Below are 21,120 nucleotides of genomic sequence, written 5' to 3' on the forward strand. Positions count from 1 at the left end.
CAGTGTTGAACAAGCCGAGTGTTCGTAAAGACATTCAGGATCTCCATGATAGCTACATAATTGGCTCCAGCGGATGAGGCTGTAAATAATTTTGTAGTGGTTTGTAAAAAGTTTTATGAAGAGGTTTTATTAAGAGAGTTCGGCATTGATAAGGTTACTTTCACTCGTGTTGAAAGAGCACATTTGTTCTTTGTCATGAGTTGCTCCAAGATATTATCTCTGAGCATCAGGAAGTTTTAGTTAATAATTTCAGTACTAAATGTAAAGAGGTAAATCTTTGTATTCCTCAGCTTTTCTGGATTCCTAAGCTTCATAAGAACCCATACAAGTATAGGTTTATAGCGGGTTTTTAGCAAACAGTTATCGGTTACGGTTAACTCAGGATTACAAGTAAGTTGTTCGGGTTAAGTTCAGGAATTATTGTTAAGCAGTTGACAGGAATTCTGGTATTAACACTTTCTGGAGCATTAATTCTTCTTTAGAGTTCTTAGATAGAATTAGATGCCTCAATATCAAGTCAGTTGAAGTTTTTGATTTTTCAACTTTATATGCAAATTTGGATTTAGTACTAGTGAGGGATTCACTCTTCAAAGTGATTGACAAGGTTTTTAACTCTCTTAATAAGTTTTTATGTGTAAGGTTTGATAGAGCATTCTTTTCTGAAAATAAATACTCATGTATTCATTGTTTTGAGAAGCAGAAGTTTAAGGATGCTGTTAATTTTATTTCATTTAATACTTTTGTATGTTTTTGTGGGATAATGTTTCAACAGGTTAATGGTATTCCCATGGGTGGGAATTGTAGCCCCCGACTAGCGAATATTTTCTTATTTTCTGTGAATTTCCATTTATGCAGAAATTGATGAAGGAGAAAAAAAACTGAGGATTAGCTAAAATATTATCTCATACATGTTGTTATATAGATGATATTTGTGTGGTTAACTATAATTTTTTTGAAAGGCAGCTTCACAAGATTTATCCAGATAGACTGATTGTAAACAGGAGTGGTAATGATTGTACAGTTGCTGCATATCTGGATGTGTTGGTTAGAGTTGGACAGAATGGCTTTCTTTCATTATCTATCTCTTGAAGGAGAAGTGAATTCTTGCAGAAAATTTTCTGTAAGGTTCACTTGAGTGCACCTGAATGGGTTTGAGGGTTGTGCAGTAGCGGCTGAAACCCGAATCTATCCAGGTTCTTCCTGATGACTCCATCTTTGCATTTTACTCCTTCGGGTTCCTTCCTGGTCTTCCATTTCATTTAGTGCAAATGTATATCATAAAGTTGATGATTTCAGTTTCCCTGTAGTCTTGTACACCTTTTGAGGTAGCAATGTACCAATTAAAATGGGTTACAATGTCTTTTTGTCTCGGTATGTAACTCCTTGTACGAATCAGGGTAGAGCAAATCCCCGTCGCTGTCACTGTCATTTGTAGCCTCCTCCTCCCAAAAAATGTCATCCTCTCTGCCATCCATGTTGTTGGAGATGCAGCATTTCAGAAATGCTCGCTTGATGATGTCCAACGGTATCTCCTCACACACCTTGACGATCAAGAAGGTTGACCTTTCTCATTCTCCTGCTCTTGATGTCAGCCTTCTCCCCATTCATTATCCAGTCTTTCCAGCAGTGACGTAGCCCATCCTTGAACGGCATCAAGGGGCTGCAGGAGTGACGTCACCCTGCCTGGGATGATGATGAGATTGGTGTTGGTCCGACGGAGCAGCGCTTTGGTGTTGTCAGTCTTATGACAAATGAACGCATCCAGGCCGAGCATGCTCCATCGTCGGGAGAGACCGCCATCCGGCCTACTATTCCAGACCGTACGCACCCAGTCCTGGACCAGTCCCTCATCTATCCACCCCTTCTGCTGCGCATGAACAATGATGCCGGCTGGAAACTAGTCTTTGGGCATTGTCTTCATTTTCAACAACATGACAAACGCAGGAAGCTTGCCACCGTCTGCGGTGCAGGTGAGCATGACAGTGAATTCATCCTTCTCGTGACCGGTGGTGTTGATCCTCACATTTTGTGCAAGCTGATTTGAGGTGGGTGCTCCATTATTAGACTTGCGGCGATATTTCCCTTCAGAGACCGGATAGCCTCCATTCGCTCATCAAACATTACCAGTGTGTTTTCCCTCGAAAGGAGGTGGGACAACAAGGGATGGAGCTGAGAGTGAGTTACGAGAGGTTTGGTGCCTGGCATAACATGAAGGACGCTCTTTCTGTTGTTTTTCTTGTTTGCGATATTTGGAGTGTTAATAAAGTTATTATACGCTCGATCGCCCTTTTCAGGCGATCTTTTTTCGCCCTCGATTTCAGACTTGTTAAAAAGGCCCTTTTCAGGGAACAAGTAATAGGTTAGCAAATGCAGCTGTTCTGCAGCAATGGAAGTAAATTAAGCCTTTAAAGTTGATGCAAACAATTCCGACAGGTGTTCCAACTTTTGTTGATTAGTTTCAAACCCTCTGTCTGAAAAAGCAGTGTTGGAACAGACTGTGTTGCTGCACCCTCTGAAGCATTATTTGGACAATATGGCACTGCAGGAAGTAGTATATTGCTATCATAATGGTGGGAAAAAAGACAATTAACAAAGGAAGACAGACAGATCATTATAAACCCTTAAAAGTGAAGGTCTTTCCTTTAGAGAAATTGCAAAAAAAGCCAAGGTGTCAGTGAGTACAGTTTCCTTCACCATCAAAAGGCACTTGGAAACTGGAGGAAACTCTGACAGGAAGAGGTCAGGCAGACCCAAAGCCACAACACAATCAGAAGACAAGTTTCTCAGTCAACAGCTTGCGTGATAGGCGGCTCACAGGACAGCAGCTTCAAGCACAGCTTAACACTGGTCAAAGTAAGGAAGTCTCAGTTTCAACTGTGAAAAGAAGACTTCGAGCTGCAGGTTTGACAGATCGAGTGGCAGTAAGAAAGTCATTGCTAAGATGGCAAAATAGGAAAAAGAGGCTTGCCTGGGCCATGAAGCACCGCCAGTGGACGACTGAAAACTGGAAGATGGTCTTATGGACCGGTTAATTAAAATTTGAAATCTTTGGTTCATCACGCAGGGTATTTGTATGCCATCGAGAAGGTGAAAGGATGGTTCCTCAGTGTGTGACACCAACTGTCAAACATGGAGGAGGAAGCGTGATGATCTGGGGCTCTTTTGCTGAATCCAGTCGACGATTTTCACAGAGTGACTGGCACCCTGAACCAAAAGGCCTACCACAGCATTTTTCAGCGCCATGCAATACCCTCTGGTCTATGCCTAGTTGGTCAGGGGTTCATCCTACAGCAAGATAACGACCCCAATACATACCTCCAGGTGATGTCAGAACTACCTCGGAAGAAAAGAACAAGATGGCAGGCTTCAAATCATGGAATGGCCAGCACAGTCTCCAGACTTAAACCCCATCGAGCTGGTTTGGGATGAACTGGACAGAAGGGTGCAAGGCAACATACAAGTGCAACACATTTGTGGGAACTTCTGCAAGTGTTGGGAAGAACTTTCCGAACAATATTTTATTTCCATTGTATAAAGAATGCCACGAGTATGTTCGGCTATTATATCTGCAAAAGGTGGCTTCTTTGATGAATCAAAAATTTAGATTAAATTTTGTTCAACAAAACGATTCCATGATTTATTTTTTTATCTGCAATTGTTTGTTTGTTCTATGCTTTAATTTCAGAGTACATTGAAACATTAAACTGTTTAAATTTCAGTAAAAAGTGGAAAAATGAAGGTGTTCTCAAACTTTTGACCGGTGGTGTATGTGTGTATATATGTATGTGTATATATATATACATACACACACACATCACCTTGATGATATTCCTGTTGCCTACCCCATTGTTCTCTTTCTCAATCCCACTCACCCCCCCAGATCTACTCACACCCCCTGGAGTCAATAAACTAATATATTGGATTAATATGGTGTTTTTTTTTTTTGTTTTTTTGTATACCTTGGTCAAGGCTCGTATGAGAGCTAACACACAACTCACAGCAAGGAGGCATGAGACAAGAGGGGCGGGAGTGGAAGGGACAAAACAGTGGGGAACAGACACATTAGGTGAACTGTGGAAGGGAGAGGGATGGGGATGGGACGGGGAACATGGCGAAGAGAAGATGGACATTTCAGGGACTTTCAGGAAGGAAAGTAGGAGAAATGAAGGAAGTGGGCTTGGGTGGATTATCGGGGGTAGAAAAGATCGAGGATTTTGATGGGGGAAGATAAGAGGTGGTGGTGAACAGCTGTTTTGAAAGCCTGGAGGGAAGAATGGGAAAGAATAGAGTGAGGAAGTTTATTCCAAAGGCGGGAAAAAAGAGGAATGAAAGAGTGAAGATGAGCAGTGATTCGTGATTTTGGTAGTTTTACCAGAAGGGGGTTGTTGGCGGACCTTGAGCACCCTGTGGAAATGTGGTGGGGACAAATCGCAGAGAGAGCAGGCGGGGCGAGGCTGGAGAGGAGTCGGTAGAAGACAGAAAGACCACCGACCAACCTGCGGTGATTGAGTGAGAGGCCCAAAGACTCAGCTTCATTGCGGGAGATGCCGATGATCTTAAATGCCCTGGTTTCGACAGCGTGAAGCCGAGAAAGGTGGGAGGCAGGAGCACCAGCCCAGAGGGGAGAGCAGTACTCCATCAGGCTACGGACAAAAGCTTTGTAAGTGGTCAGGAGCTCAAGAGGGCCGAGGAAGGACTTAGCACGACGGAGGATTCCCAGTCGGCGACTGGCTTTTGAGGTGAGGTTGGAAATGTGACTTTCCCAGGTAAGGTCATGGCAGACAGTGAGACCTAGAAGCTTGAAAGAAAAGACTTCTTCCAGAGGATTGTTGAGAAAGTGGATGGGGGGGTTTTGTAAACGGTCCTTTCGAAGAGACATAGTGAGAGTGTGAGATTTGTCTGGATTGAAAGACATGTTCCACGTGTTGGACCAGTTTGTGATTTTATCCAGATCTGCAGTGAGCGAAGCTGCTGCTTGCCGGTCTGAGGGATGACAGATGGTACGGCAGAGGGTGGAGTCGTCGGCAAAGAGAAATAGAGGATTTTCCAGAGAGTCCGAGAGATCATTGATGAAAACCAGAAAAAGAACAGGGCCCAGAACGCTACCTTGAGGAACTCCAGCCTGCACAGGAAGAGGGGATGAAAGAACTCCATTTAGGGCCACACGTTGACTGCGACAGGAGAGGAAGTCTGCGAGCCATGAGTGGAGATGGCCTTGAATACCATGGGAAGAGAGTTTGGTGAGTAGGGCAGGGTGCCAGACTGTGTCAAAAGCACGTGATATGTCCAGGGATACGGCTCGGATTTCCTGTCTGGCATTGAGGACCTCCATCCATTGATGGGAGAGCAGAAGCAGCATATCCAGGGTAGAGTGACCTGGTCTGAAACCAAATTGATGATTGGAAATCAAGCCATTGGAGAAGAGGAAGGATTTCATATCTGAGGCGATGATGGATTCCATCACCTTGCTGATGATTGGGAGAAGGCTGATTGGTCTGTAGTTATAGGGATCTGTTTTTGCACCTTTTTTATGCAGGGCAGTGATGTTAGCAGATTTCCAAGCAGATGGCAGATGACCTTGGGCAAATGAGAGGGTGAATAGAACAGAGAGAGGGTGAGCAAGAGCAGAAGAGCAGGCTTTGAGGACACGTGGGCTGATGCCGTCTGGACCGGTTGCAGAATCTGACTCGAGGTTTGAAAGCAAGCTCTCCACCTTGTCAGGAGAAAAGGATACAGAGTCCAGGGACAGTTGGGTGCGACTGGGTAAAGTGGGTAGAGATAGTGATGGGTTTAGGACACAAGATTTAGCTGCAAACACCGAGTTTAGACATTCAGCTTTATCACGTGTGGAATCAGCAGTGTGGCCATTTGAGGTAAGGGAGGGGATGGAGGGGGAACATACACCAGAAACAGATTTGATTAAACGCCACCAGGATTTTGAGGAGGGAGAGAGGTTTGAGAGTTCAGACTTGAGATGAGAAAGATGTTGTTTTCTGGCTCTCCTGAGGGTAGATACACACTTGTTCCGAGCTTTGTGGAAAGAACTGAGATTGCCCTCAGTTGGGTTTGCTTTCCATGAGGCAAAGGCAAGTTGTTTCAGGACAACTGCCTCGCCACAAGCTTCAGTAAACCAAGGGCGGGAGGAAGGGTAAGACAACTGAACACGAGAGGGGATAAATCTGTGCATGAGGGAGAGCAAGTTTCTTTGAAAGAATTCCTAGGATGAGTTGATGTTTGAGAAAGTAGTGATAGGAGACCAGTCTGTAAGTTTGATGGCTGCTCGGAGACCCTGCCAGTCGGCTTGAGTGAAATGCCAGACTCGACGGTGGTGAGGTGGTTCTCTGATAACAGCCAGAGAGATGTCCACTTTAACAAGGACGTGGTCAGAAGAACCAATTGGAGCGAAGGAAGAGCAGCAGATATTGTCAGGGAAATTTGTCAAAATCAGATCCAGAAGAGATGGAGTACCATTGGTTGAGATCCGGGTCGGGAAGTTGACCGATTGAGTCAGTCCCAATGAGTCGCAGAAAGCTTTTGCTGAGGTGCCATGGCAGGTGAGAGAGGTACCCACACCTAGCCAACTGGCATGATGACAATTGAAGTCACCACATACGAGGAAGAGAGAGTTTGGATGAGAAGATAGAAGATGGTCCATGTTTTCGGATAGTGAGGTGTAGATGGAGTCATCACTGTTCGGTGGACGGTACAGTACACATATAAACATGAGGTGGGAGTGGAGGGGAAGCCGAAGCCAGAGGTATTCCTGGGGGTGTGGGGGAGTGAGAGCAGTGCATGGAGAGTGAGGAATAGAGTCTTTGATGAAGAGAGCAACACCTCCACCAGGACGAGGCTCAGGTCTGTCATACCGTAAGAGGGAGTAGCCAGGGAGAGATACCTGGGAGTCTGACACGTCTTGGGAGAGGAAAGTTTCTGTTAGGCAGATAATGTCTGGTTTGTCAGTGGCAACCTGTATGGAAAGATCTGAAAGGTTTGAGCGAAGGCCCCGGATATTTGAGGTCCACACTTTTAATGAAGAGGAAGGGGAGGAGGCTTTGGGTGCAGGAGGTGGAGGGGGAGGGGGAGGGTAGGACAAGGGACGAGGGGGGCAGGTAAGGAGGGTTGCTGAAGGAGTGTGGGGTATTGCAGAACAGCGAGGGGAGGGGGCCGAATGAGGAGAAAAGGCTCTGTGGTGCTGGGGGAGAGGGGGGACAAGAGACAAGGAAGAAGGCAGTTGAGGATTTGAGGAGGTGGAGTGAAGAGATGGAGGTGAGAGGGCAGTGGAGGGAGGCAGGTTGGTGGATGAGAGGGGGGGAAACTTTGAGAAGGAAGAGTGAGGGGGATGAAAGGTGGGAGAAAGGTGAGGGGGGGATTTTTGAGAGAGGTGAGAGGGAGGCTTGGAGGAAGAAGAGTGGGATGGTTGCTTTGAGAGTGAGAGTGAGGGGTGAGGGGGGTGAGTTGGCACTGAATTTGGAAAAAAAGAATGGTTGATGGAAAGCGAGCATCCATGGCAAACTGTGGTTTTTAAAAGTTTTAGGTCAGAGATGCGATTTAACACAATTCTTGAAGGGTGCAATGAAGGCGAATTCAGAGCATGGAGAGAAGAAGCGCTGTAATAGTTGCATTTTTTAGGCAAGGAATGAAGGAGAGGTCGAATTGAGAGCAGTCTGTTAAAATAGCAGAAGAGTAGTGCATTGTGAAACAGTAAAGAGTACCACATGTGTGAGAGAGGAAGATGAAGCATTATAAGATCGTTTTTGTTGTTAAAAATAATGTATGAGAGAGTTCAACAGATTAGGTCATGGAAGTGTAAAAAAAAAAAAAAAAAAAAAAAAAAAAAAAAAAAATCGAGGAAGAAGATGAGGAGGAAGTTAAGAGGAAGAAGAAGAAGAAGCAGAATCGGGAGAAGGGGAGAAGGTGAGCGTGTTGTTGTTGTTGTTGGGTGTATATATATATATATATATTTTTTTTTGTTGTTGTTAATATTAATATATGAGAGAGTTCAACAGACTGTGTTGATGAAACACAGGCATAATGGGCCAAATGCCTTCCTCCTGTGTTCCTTGTGTTTCCTTGTGTAAATGCCTCACTATGAGTTCATAATCTCCATCAGATCGTAAACTTGCTCTTCTATGAGCCTCGACCAGATTGTGAAAAAAAGGAGGAAAAAACTGTGGATTGAACAATTAATTGCTTGGGGAACATGAGGAACTCACTTAAACCAACAATAGTTCTACAATACATCGCTGACACTCTGGCTTCAACCAATGCAAACTTTCATGGCCAAAGGATGAGATGACTGACAGAAAGCAAATCAAAGACCCAAGAAGAGTTCAAGATCATAGCAAACAGATGTAACTCCAGTAAATTCCAAGAGAAAAAAACAAGCTTAAACAAAGGAGAAACTTGTAATCCACACGATAGCCCAGGATAATAAGGAGGGTTGTTTGAGTGGCCCAAAATTCTTCCCTATCAAGGTCGTACAGTTATCAAGTCGAGGGCAACAAAATGATTCCATAAGACAACTCCTCATCTATTTTCTTTAGCCAGATATCCATGACTCGTATCAAAAGCTTGATTGGTCTCAGTAAAAAAAAAAAAAAGACAAGGATAGTCCTCCAAATAATGACTGAGGGATCAACAGTCTTCAACAAGATATTTAGGAGATCACTTGCATAAGACTATCTAAAAGTAAGCATCCAAAGGCTGTTGATTGAAATAATGAATACCTTGGCAGAGATGGCATCCCTTTGCTAAGAAGACGCATCTATTTAAAATTTGAAGCTGGAAGAATGTGTTCATTGAATCCTTGCAGTAAACTAAAAACTGGAATGATTAACAGTACGGCAGATGCGTTCTTCGCCATTACAAAACATTCTCATGAGATCCAATGAGCTTCCAAACAGAATTTTGTCCGATCTTCTGTTAATTAATTTTTTTATGGGCAGCTGTAATGACACAAGGGCTTTCGGGCGAGCAAGCTCTCATGACCGCGGATCACCACATGCAGATGATAAAATGACAGTTATTTACAGAGAATACAGAGAAAATGATGGTAGTTGCTGCATGAGTAAAACAGTAATTTGTGAAACAAACCTCCTCAAGAATCTCGTGACCCATGTGATCAGCTGTCTGGTTGAATGCTCGCCTGAAGGAACACTGGGCAGGATAGTAGTAACACAGCGTCAGCCCAAATTGCAAATTCACCGTTCAATTCTAGGGTGTCCTACCATTTTGTCTGTCCTATCCTGTCCTGCTCACCCAGAAGGTATGAGAGCCAATCATTTTTTTTTCTGTATCATAAATGTGAAAGTAAAATTGTAAGTACAAACTGAAAAGTGTGACATTGCAGAACACAGTCCACTGGTAAAAAACTAACAAATCATCAACTGCAAGTCATGGCTAAAGCATATCCAGCACAGGGAACGTTACATGCAATTTTACCATTTATTTGGAAATATGTAAACACAAGCAAAATTGTTAAACACAAGGTGATGGCTTACGGGTGAGAACACTGGACTGTCTTCTTAGACAACTTATTCTGGACTGTCTAAGCTTCTAGAATGGGGGTCGCCAACCTTTATTTGCCGAAGAGCCAAACAAAATTAAAGCCTCGAGCGGTTGGTGCACAAAGTCAATCATAAAATTTACACACACAATTAACATAGACTACTTCATTATGGACGTGCAATCATGGAATAGTAAAAATTTAAAGTTGATATTGTACTTCCATTGCCGTTCTGTGTTCAAGCAAAGCTCAAGCAATGTTCCTTCGTCCCTTCCATATAAGTGCTGCTTCATTAGGATGAAGATTACCGCGCTGTGACGAATGAAGGAAGATTTTGGATCTGGAAGGAAGAATCAACTCTTCATTAAAGACTTGGATTTCCAGAAAACTTTCATTAAAAACTAAGATGAAACTATTCGATTCCAATGTAGAATCAGCATTATTATGTGGTGCAGAGAGGTGGGGGAAATGATCCGGGAAATGGAATGCAAACTGATGGTTTTCTATCATAGATGTTCAAGAAGGATTCTAAAGATTTTCATGGGATGAAGATGGAGATGGGAAAGACACATGAGAAAACAAGAGGGACATCTGAATAAAGAGGCTATGTTTTGGACACCAATGGGGGAAGTAAGAGGGGGGAGACAAAGGAACACATGGATGAGTAAGTGTTGAAAATGAACTACAGTCAGAAAGGGGAATTGCACTGGAGTCTGCAGAGAGGAATGCTCAAAACCGAGCAGGATGGACGCATCTCATTGTGGCCCTTTGTGCTGAAAAGCACAATGGGTCTGAAGAAGAAGAAGAAGAAGAAGAAGAAGAAGAAGAAGAAGAAGAAGAAGAAGTAGAAGAAGAGGAAAATAATAATAATAATAATAATAATAATAATAATAATAATAATAATAATAAGATTGCCGTTTTCTAACGAGACTTCTGCTGCTGCATCGTTTTGCTGATTCCCCCCCACCCCACATCCAAATCCTCGATCTTTTCTATCCCCATTCATCCACCCCAAACCCACCTCCTTCAAATCTCCTGCTTTCCTTCTCGAAAGTCCCTGTAGTGTCCATGTTGTATACCCCATGTTCCACACCTCATCCCTCCAACTTCCACAGATCTCCTAATGTCCTTGTTCCCCACTGTTTTATCCTTCCCTCTCCACCCCTCTTGTCTCATGCCCTCCTTGCTGTGCGTTGTGTGTTAGCTCTCATACGAGCCTCGACAATGTATACAAAAAACAAGCTCGAATGAGCTAAGATCCTCGTCCTCTTAATGATGACGTCATAAAAACGAATATGACGTCATTGCGATGTATCAGGTTTGCGATAAATTATCTGTGCTAATGCCCGGCTTGGTTCCCGCAAACAAAATTCAAACAGCTTGCCTAGTTTCGGAGATAATGGTATAGGCGATTTCCATTAGCGGCGATATTATGACGTCAACTTTTTTTCTCGGAAGAATTTCCAAAATCGGAGATGGTTACTGCCTGCGCGTGGGCTTTCTGCATATACATGGCAAGTTTCACGAAGATCCGATGAAAACTCTGGGTTGTGAAACAAAAAATGTCAAAAATAGGAATGGTGTCATAAAATTTGATATGACGTCATAGTGATGTATCATATGGGCGGTAATTCATCTCTGCTAATGTCCTGTTCGATTCCCGCAAACAGAATTCAAAAAGCTTGCCTAGTTTCGGAGATAATTTTTTAGGTGATTTCCATTAGCGGAGATATTTTGACGTCATAACTTTTTTTTCGAGGAGGAATTTTCAAAATCGGAGATCATTACTGTCTGCGCGGGGTATTTGTTCATATATATGCCAAGTTTCAGGAAGTTTGGATGAAAACTGTAGGCTGTGAAACAAAAAAGTCCACAAGAACAACAACTTGAGTAAGACTTAGAGATCCACCATGAGGATCTAAAAAAGTCCGGTTCATCGCTGGTCAAGTTAAGTTTCATGGAGGCATTTAGGCTTTCCTTTGTTAATCTTGAGCGCAAGTTGTTTTTATGTGATGCACGTGGGAGAATGTCTGTTCGCACGGTTTTGAGCAACAGATCCAAACATTGCATGTTGACAGAGCAAAAGTGACATTCTGCGTTATGCTGTGTGTAAGTGGAAGTTCATTCCAAGTTTACAGAATTAGGTTATGTTCCCACGGTAATTTCTTCAAATTAGTCCAGTTGTACAGTTTTGCTAATTCCGTTTAACACAGATGGACTGATTGAAAGATATCTTGACAAATCAAAATTCAGTGAAACTACAGATTCAGGAATACAAGGAACAATAAGCTCTGTCTCCGTGCTGTGAGCCTGTCGGTGCAGGACAGGTCAGAGATACGGCTCTGGGACAGACCTGGAGCAATAAACAACAACAACATGATGATGAGCGGATGGTAGGTGGCTCTAAATCAAATGAATATAAACCAGAAAATGACAACCCATGGTAATTTGTAAATATGCTTTATAATTTATAAACAAGTGTTGTTATATTTAAAATTAAGTGTTACACCTGTTTATTTGATCTTTATCTGCATTTCAGCCGATAAACTTTGAGGAGACACATTGGGATTGTGGAAGAGCCAGGAATGTTCTAGAAACTAAGTCCAGCAAGGGGCACTGCATCAGCATCTCCAATCAATGATGCAAACCAGCAGCCACTGGCTGCACACTAAATGAATGATGAAAAAAATGGTAAGTGCATGTCTGGTGGCAATGACAGCAGGAAAGTATATGTGGCACCCTAACTTAGTGTCAGGGATAGTGAAACAGGAAGTTGAGGGAGGTGATGCTGAGAAGGAAGGAGTTGAGGAATGAGATAAAAGTAAGTGAAGAGTTGATGACCTTCTTTATGAGAGATTTGTGTGTTGAGAGAAGTGGACACAGAAAATGTGAAGGTGAGAGTGTTGGCAATAACTGGTGAATGGCAGATCAAGAGCGGTGGTTGGTGTTCCCAGAAGAGAACACCAGAATTTCATCCGAATGTGTCCACAACGTTTTGAGATATTGTGCTGTATATTAGTATAGCTCGATCTCTCACTGGTGAAGAATCACTTAATAAATTATCAGGATTTGGATTTTCACCAAAATTGAATCACTTCTTCCTCGTCACACACCCAACGTGTCCACCAACTTCCGTCCGAATCCGTCCACAACTTTTTGAGATATCGTGCTATATATCATTTTTGGTGCCATCTGTCAATGGTGAAGAGTCACTTAAAAATTCTTGTAGTCGGATCCGGATCCGGATCTTCACCAAAATCTTATCAGTTCGTCCTTGTCACACACAGAATCTGTACACAAAATTTAATCCGGATCAGTCCAATTTTTTTTAGATATTCTGCATACAAACAAACAAACAGACAAACAAACAAATGAAATTGCTCGTTGAGCAAGAAATTGCTGGAATAACTTTGTCATATCTCCATGATCTCTGAAAAAACAAAAACCTGGAAATCAATTTTGTTCCTACAAGTCGATAGTGCTACTGTTTAATGAGTTATAGCACTTGGTTTGGTCATGATCATAACTTGGAAGTCAATCGGACTTGAAATGGCGTTTTTATCGCAATTTTAAAGTTTTGACCTGACCCCCCCTGACATTCGACCCCTGACTGCTAAGAAGGGTGTTGGTGTGACACCCCAATGAGACACATGGTTGGATGCAGAATTGCAAGATGCACAGTTTGGATTTGGTTTGAAGTCGGTACGACCATTTTTGCGGACGTTATTGCGAAAATAAGAATTTCGGTTTTTCGGTGACCTTGACCTTGACCTTTGACCTCGATTCACCAAAAACGACAAGTGTCTAAGTTGGAGCATGGCCGACGTCTGTACCCAGTTTGGTCATGATCGCTGAAACGGTGTGGCTGCTACAGGGTAAACAAGCACACAAACAGACAGACAGACACACAGAATGACACACACAACCGACCAACATAATTGCCGAAATCCGAAGGATTCCGGAAATTAACAGACAGAAAGGAGTGAAAACATAACCTCCTTCACCTTCGGTGGCGGAGGTAAAAATAGTACGTGCTGCTTCCTTACTTGATGCTCAGCATAAGCTATCGTGTGCAGTCTGTGGCTGCTGGTTGCATCATTCTCTGGGACCATGGATGTGCTGCTGATGCAGTGCCCCCTATTGCCGGTACACTGGTACCCATTTCGCTGACCTCAGAAGGATAACAGGCAGAGTCAACCCCACTTGGTGTTAATTCAACATCCAACAGGGGCTCAAACTCAAGACCCTAAGATCTTAAGCCAGCCACCTTAACCATTAAGCCAACACCAGGCTTATGCTCAGCACTTAAAAGGATAGACCATGGACAAGCAACGCTGGGAAGGCAATGGTAAACCACCCAGTGTAACCCTTGCCAATAAACTGCTTTAGCAGCACCAACACTGTAAATAATTTGGGACATCAAAATGGGTTTGGAAGGGAATCTATATAATTAAAGGGCGGTACTTATTAAGTGCAGAATCTTTAGCCTGGTGAATTATTATTGAAGGGAAAGAGGAGAAAGAGGCAAAATGCCAATGTCTGTATGATTTGATACTCTGTGTGTAGGTGTGTGTGGCTACGTGAGAGATGTCACCTATCAATTAGCACCGCAGAGATGTGGAATAACCCCGAGTCCACCAATTACCTCCTCCCTTCTTTTCATGATTACTATCCCCCCCTCAATTCAACAACTGCTATAAGTTCATGTCACTCTGTGAGCAAGCCTGTTGTTGGCTTAACGGTTAAGGTTAATTTCTAAGCTATAGCTTAAGATCTTAGGTTGTTGAGTTTGAGCCAATTTGTCACGTTGAATCAACACCAGATGGGTTGACTCAGCCCGTCATCCTTCCATGGTTGGCAAAATGAGCACCAGCTTACTGGTAATGGGGGCATTGCATCAACGGCACAGCCGCGCCACCAGAAAAATGATGTATCCAAGCAGTTAGCACACAAAAAACGAACTAACTCTGTGAGCCAGAGATCATCGACCCGGAAATAGCGTGAACTATTTAACAAGCTCGGAGGAGCATGCTGTGTTGGTGAAATAAACGCTCCCCAATGCACCCAGATGTCAATGACATGCTGTGGGTGTGGGCAATTCAATTAGTTGGAGTGAGTTGACAAAGCGAGCCACTTGAATGAGCAAGCAGGGCAGTTGGTGCCTTGGTCAGCAACAGTTTACAATGAGAAGGAGATGGAAGTTCAGTTCGGTTCTGGCGAGTTGGTAGTAAGTTGCATTGGAGACCAGTTTGTGCAGTGGAGCGAAGGAGAGAATGGACTGCACACTGGCGAGGTGCAGGAGAATGAGGCAGCTTTCATCACCCAGCATGAGCCAGAGATGCCACGCTGTTCACTGGCAACATTGCGTCCTATTTGCACTGCTGAATGGTTGCACCAGCCAAGAAGAAGGATGCCATTACCTGCTGCTCCATCATTTCCCATTTGTATTTCTCGGTCGCAGCTTGAAGGATGATTTATTTTGTGGTGCAACCTCGTCATCCCAACAAAATTCATTTGTTGTACAGACTTGTAGCTATAGGTTTCAATTTGATAAAGTACATCTTCTATGTTGTCTCGTTGGGGCTCCATTGCAGTTTGCGTCATTATCGTGCTTTGTGTTTTGTAAATTATTGCTCATTGTCTTGATTATTGTGGTGACGTGTATTATTGTCACTGCCATTGTCCTGTGTATTCAAATTGCTAATTTGCCATAGTGGGTATGTTTTCTCTTGTTGCCATCAACTCATAAGGAAAGTGGTACCCATGACTTTAGCATGGGAGTTAGCACTTTCTCGCAAAGCATTTCAATTTAGCCAATGACTGTTCTGCTGTTGGGGCGGTGGGGGGGGGGGGTCACACCCCACATGTAGCTGTGCTGCCAGGAGATGATCCTACCCATAACCATGTGCTGCATATGGCAAAATAAGAAGATAACCCTTCTTCTTCTCCAACGGCCTGATCTCTGACCATCAGTTCAGATTCAGTCCAGGTCACTTTACCTTGGACATGTAGTTTCTGCAATCCCAACAATGGATGGAGGCCCTCATTGTCAGATGTGAGATCAGAGCCGTCTCTCTAGACATATCATATCTCGAGCATTCGATACAGTTTGGCTCCCTGCCCTGCTCTCCAAACTCTCTGCTGATCGCATTGAAGGACAACTCCACACTTGGCTTCCTGACTTCATCCATTCTCAAAGCCAACGTGTGGCTCTCAATGGGATCCTTTCATCTACTATCCCTGCAAAGGCTAGAGTGCCACAAGGCAATGTTATGGGCACTGTCCTATTCTGAATCATCATCAATGATCTCTCTGACTCTCTGGAAAATCTGCTTTATCCTCTTGACTGATGACTCCACCTTCTGCCATGACATTCCTCATCCTTCAGACAAACAGCAGCCAATTCCCTCTCTTCAGACCTCAACAAACTCAAAAGCTCCTCAAACACTTGTAATATGTCTTTAATCCTGACAAATCTCACACTCTCACTATCTCCCTCTCCAAAAGGACCCTCTGACAAACCCTGCTATCTACTTTTTTAACAATCCTCTTGAACAAGTTCAGTCATTCAAACATTTGGCCCTCACTCTCAGTCATGATCTATCTTAGTAGAACCACACCTCCAAGTTAGCCTACAAAACCAGCGGCACTTCATTGTCTCATCATATCCACATGCAAGGTCTTTGTCTGCATGATGGAGTACTGCTCTCCCATTTGGGCTGACTCCCCTACCTCACACATTGCTCAGCTTGACACAGTGGAAACCAAGGACTTCAAGATCATTGAAATCTTTTATAATGAAGCAGAATCTATGGGCCTATCACTTTCACATCACAGACAGGTTGGTGATGTCTCTGTCATCTACCACCTCCTTTCTGGTCTTGCACTCTCTGCTCTTTCCATGCTTTGTCCTCCCCACCCCCACCCCCTCCAGGTTTCTGCAGGACATACACAGTCCACCATCAACATCCTTATGGTGAAACTCCCAAAATCCAGAATCACTGCTCACCTCCACTCATTCATTCCTATTTTATCTGGCCTGTGGAATCAACTTCAACATTCTCTTCAATCTCACTCTTCCCTACAGGTTTTCAAGACAGCTGTTTGCCACAATTTCAAATCATTCTCCATCTAAAACTATGATATTTTATTCCCCCATTAACTCTCCCCAAGCCTACTTCTTTCCAACGCTCTTGTTTTCCTTCTTGAGAGTTTGCTTCTGCAGCCATCTTCTTCACCCCATGTGTCCTCCCCTCGTCATCGTTCTTCCTCACATCCCTTATCTCTGAAGTGTCTCTCTATTTTGTCCCTCAACCCAGCTTTTGTATGTTTTCCTCTCTCCTGAAGCTGTTCACTTTGTTCTCGTGCATCCTGGTCCATTCTATGCTCTAGCTCTTCCACAAGCCTCGACTGTTTAGAAAAAGTAATAACAAGCCGGTAGGCGGCGATGGGTCGCCGAGCATGGAAACTATAAGACATAGAGCAAAATGGATGTCATATAGTGGATAGGGACTCACCTTAAGATTATGCATATCAAATCTCATCCAGTTCCATCTACTGATAACTACTCGGTATCCATTTGAATGAAAAGTACCGAAAATGTGGTTTGAAATCGGAAATCCCCAAAGTTCGAGGGGGTGCTGTGGGTGAACAAAGATGTAAATCGAAAATCCGGCTCGATCGTTTGTGCACAATATATTCCAGACAATTACTGTGAATTTTCATGACCATCTGACCATAACCCTAGGAGGAGTAGCATTTGGCGCAAAGGCACCTCCAGCTCTCGCATATTATCGATTTTTGCACTAATTGACCTTTGACCCCTGACCTAAGCGAAATCGGTCAATATGTCCTGAGGCAAAGTTGTAGTACTCATTGAGTGCCATGAACCTGCAAAGTTTCATTTTTATCGATGCATTCACCTGGTCTCTAGGGGGCCTTAAATTTTCGCCAATTTTCGCACATATCCTAATTGTAGGGGGTGCTGTGGGTAAAGTATTCCATATATCACAAAAAACGGAATATATTTGATAGAGCATCACCTGTAGATCATTCGTGCCAAATTTCATAACCTTACGTGGGATAATGGCTTTCGGAATTGATTTCGTGTGAACGGTACCAATTTTGAAGGTTTTTCGGTTGTTGCTAGGGAACCAAAGCATCCCGAGCAACCATCACAATTTCCAAAGCACTAGGTCATAAGATGTACTTACCACCCGAGTTTGGTCAAAACCCGGCCACGTTTACTACCAATTATGCTGATGACAAACGAACAAACATCCAAACAAACAGACAGAATTACTGACAATAAGGGTCACCTATTTCGGCGACCCAATAAAAGACCCCACATGTATTGGGTGGTGTGAGCGACAGAGTAGATACAGTGCACGTGACATTACAACGCTCTGAAGATGATGTTGGTAAGATGTTGATAAGATACCAACATTCGGTGAAGATGAATTGACCAGAGAAGAAAAAGCTAATAAAAAACCCTTTTAGGAGTTAACTTAATGGACCACTTTGCTGAAGCTCAGCTTGTCGCGGCATCAGTTTGCCATGGGGTTTACAATATGTAGACATGCATGAGCTGTGTTTTATTGGGGGATTTCCGACATGGTGTTCCCTGGAAGAAGAACGAGTGGGTGGGACCTTGGCGGTTGAATAAAATAATTGACTCGGAATCCAAACGTCTTGGACGTCTTTTCTTCGCTAAATTGGTGACCCAGACATGAGCTAAATGGGCGGACAAGGAGTTACAAGCGTGTAACCAGTCGCGGGAAATGACCAAGCAGCTTCACTCTTCCCAGCCACTCAACCAGCTTCATCTGCAGCAGCGGTTTCAATAAAGTTGCTCCCATTTTGGCCCAATAATCCGCAACTGTAGTTTTCACAAATCGAAGTCCAATTCGACACCCGGAACATTACTTCTGAGTAGATATGATTCAAATACATTGTTGGTTCATTGTCGCTAGAGTATGCGACGGAGGTGAGAGATATTTTACAACAACCTCCAAGGAACAACCCGTACACGATTTTAAAGACCACGCTTATAAAGAGCATGATCCCCTCAAACTACCGCCACTTTCAACAACTTCTTACATCCGAGGAAGAAGGAGATATAAGACCCACAAAACAACTGTGTCATATGCAGCAGATTCTCAGTGACCGCCACGCCACCTTCGACCAGTCATTCTTTCGTGAGTTGTTCTTGCAATGTTAACCACCACACATCCGCATGATAAGCCTGGTGTTGGCTTAGTGGTTAGGGTGGCGGCTTGGGATCCTTGGGTCCTGAGTTCAAGCCCCATTGCCCACTGAATTAATATACACCAGAAGTTTGACTCTATGTTACAACGAGGGATCATCAGACCATCGTCCAGCAGTTGGGGCTTCACCACTGCACATGGTAACCAAAACGACACCTTGGGATTGGAGTTCTTGTGGGGATTACTGATCTTTAAATAACTCGACTGTTCCAGAACGAACCCCAATTCCACACATTCAGGATTTTACCACTACACTTCGTGGCACTACAATCGTCTCCAAGGTCTCGACTCTGATTTTGCAACCAGTCCAGAAGGCATCAGCACACATGTCATAAAAACCTGCTATGCTGCTCTTGCTCACCCTCTCATTTGCTCAAAAAAGCCACATTTCTAAGCTGGCCTCTGAAGCCAGTCACCGACTGTGCATCCTCCATCATGCAAAGTCCTTCCCTGGTACACCTGAGCTCCTGACCACATACAAAACTTTCATCCACAGCATTAGGGAGTATTGCTCTCCCCTCTGGGCTGGTGCTCCCGCCTCACACCTTTCCCGGCTTCACGCTGTGGAAACCAAGGCATTTAGGATCATTGGTATCTCCCGCGATGAGGCTGAGTCTTGGGTCTCTCACTCTCTCACCGCAGGCAGGTCGGTGGTCTTTCTGTATTCTACCATCTCCTCTCTGGCCTTGCCCCACACCACCCTGCTTTGTTGGTGATCTGTCCCCCCTCCCCCCATATTTCCGCAATGTGCTCAAGGTCCGCCAACTGGTCCCTTCTGGTGAAAATACCAAAATCAGGAATTGCTGCTCAGTTTCACTTTTTAATTCCACACACTCTCTTCAATCATACTCTTCCTTCCAAGTCTTCAAAACAGCTGTTCACCACCATATCATATCTTCCCCCATCCAAAATCACGCTATTTCCTTACCCCAATCCCACTTCCTTCAAATTCCCTCCTTTCCTTCCTGAAAGTCCCTGTAGTGTCCATCTTGTTTACCCCGTGTACCCTGCCCTATCCCTCTCCCTTCCACAGGTCTCCTAATATCTCTGCTCCCCACTGTTTTGTGCTTCCCTCTCCCACCCCTGTTGTCTCCTGCTCCCTTTGTTATATGTTGTGTGTGTTAGCTCTTATACGAGCCTCGACAATGTATACCAAAAAAAAAAAAAGTCGAACTCGTTCGTGCGCATCATCAAATTCCAGGGGATACAGAAGACATCATTTTGCCTTGGATTCTATAATACAAAGATATGCATGAGCTCTGGTTTCTCAGGGAATTTCCAGTTCAGTGTTTCCCAGAAGAAGGACCAGTGGGTGGCACCTTGACGGTTGAATAAAATAATTGACTCGGAATTCAGAACATTTCGGACATCTTTTCTTCCACGGTCAAAGCTCGAGCAAGATATTCCAGCTTGTAGTATTGTTAATTGGAGGTGAGTTGCTGTTATTATTTGCGGGGTTAGGATCAGCATAGTTGGGAGTTAAATTCAAGGAAATACAAGGAAATCTAACATAGGTGGGGGCCATTCAGCCCACCATGGCTGCGCGAACACCACACTAATTTATCTACGCAGGATCCAAGGAAGAAAATGCAAAAAAAGGTTTTGAATTAATGAAATAATTTTTTTGTTTTTCATTAAAAAAAAAGTTTTTGTAGTTTTTGTATATTTTTTTTCTTCCCTTCAGGGGAGGGGGCATGGGCTTGGTTAAAAACACACAACATCAACCACACAACCCCCCTTGACTATACCCCTACCGACAGCACTCCGTACACATGCACACAATCACCCATCAATACTCAAACCACCGAAAATTCCTATAAACATCCCTATATCCCTCTATCTCCATAACTTACAGGTACCCATATAATTCTAATTTAAAATTATCTACTTTTTCTGCTGCCACCACCTTTCCAGGGAGACCATTCCATGCATTAACTACTCTCTGAGTGAAAGTCCCCTTCCTTACTACCATCTTAACCCTCCTCTTCGTTACTATCAGACTATGGCCCCTTGGTTCTTTCACTGTCTACTCTGTTGAATAAGTCATCTGCACTTATTTTATCTATACCTTTCATTATCTTAAACATCTCTATCATATCAACTCGTAACCGACTCCTTTCTCGTTTGTAAAGCCCTGTCTCCTTCAGCTGCTCCTCATAGCTAAGTCTTGCTAGGTCTGGAATCAATCTAGTAGCCCTGTGCTGAACCCTCTCCATGGCATCTATGTCCTTTGGGAACTGTGGTGACCAAAACTGCACACAATATTCTAAATGTGTCCTCACTAAATTCCTGTACAATGTTAACACCACCTCTTGATTCATAAATGTTTCCTCTCCGAATACAACCTAA

At 43.6% G+C, this 21,120-nt stretch overlaps 1 protein-coding gene across 10 annotated transcripts in view; it reads right to left on the reverse strand.

Annotated features, from left to right (window-relative positions):
• Window positions 1-21,120, reverse strand: part of LOC147027856 (uncharacterized) — a 143,590-nt gene that overhangs the window by 20,538 nt on the left and 101,932 nt on the right. For 7 of the 10 annotated variants that reach the window (XM_085877543.1, XM_085877550.1, XM_085877548.1 and 4 more), the window contains one exon: window positions 9,094-9,156. The exons of the other annotated variants lie outside the window; for them this stretch is intronic. In XM_085877543.1, the coding sequence (XP_085733669.1) occupies window positions 9,094-9,156 (63 nt within the window). The remainder of the gene's footprint in view (window positions 1-9,093; window positions 9,157-21,120) is intronic. 10 annotated transcript variants of the gene reach the window in all.

This window comes from Eptatretus burgeri, chromosome 4 (assembly GCF_056783735.1).
Source record: "Eptatretus burgeri isolate ZD-2024b chromosome 4, Ebu_testis_v1, whole genome shotgun sequence".
NCBI lineage: Eukaryota > Metazoa > Chordata > Myxini > Myxiniformes > Myxinidae > Eptatretus > Eptatretus burgeri.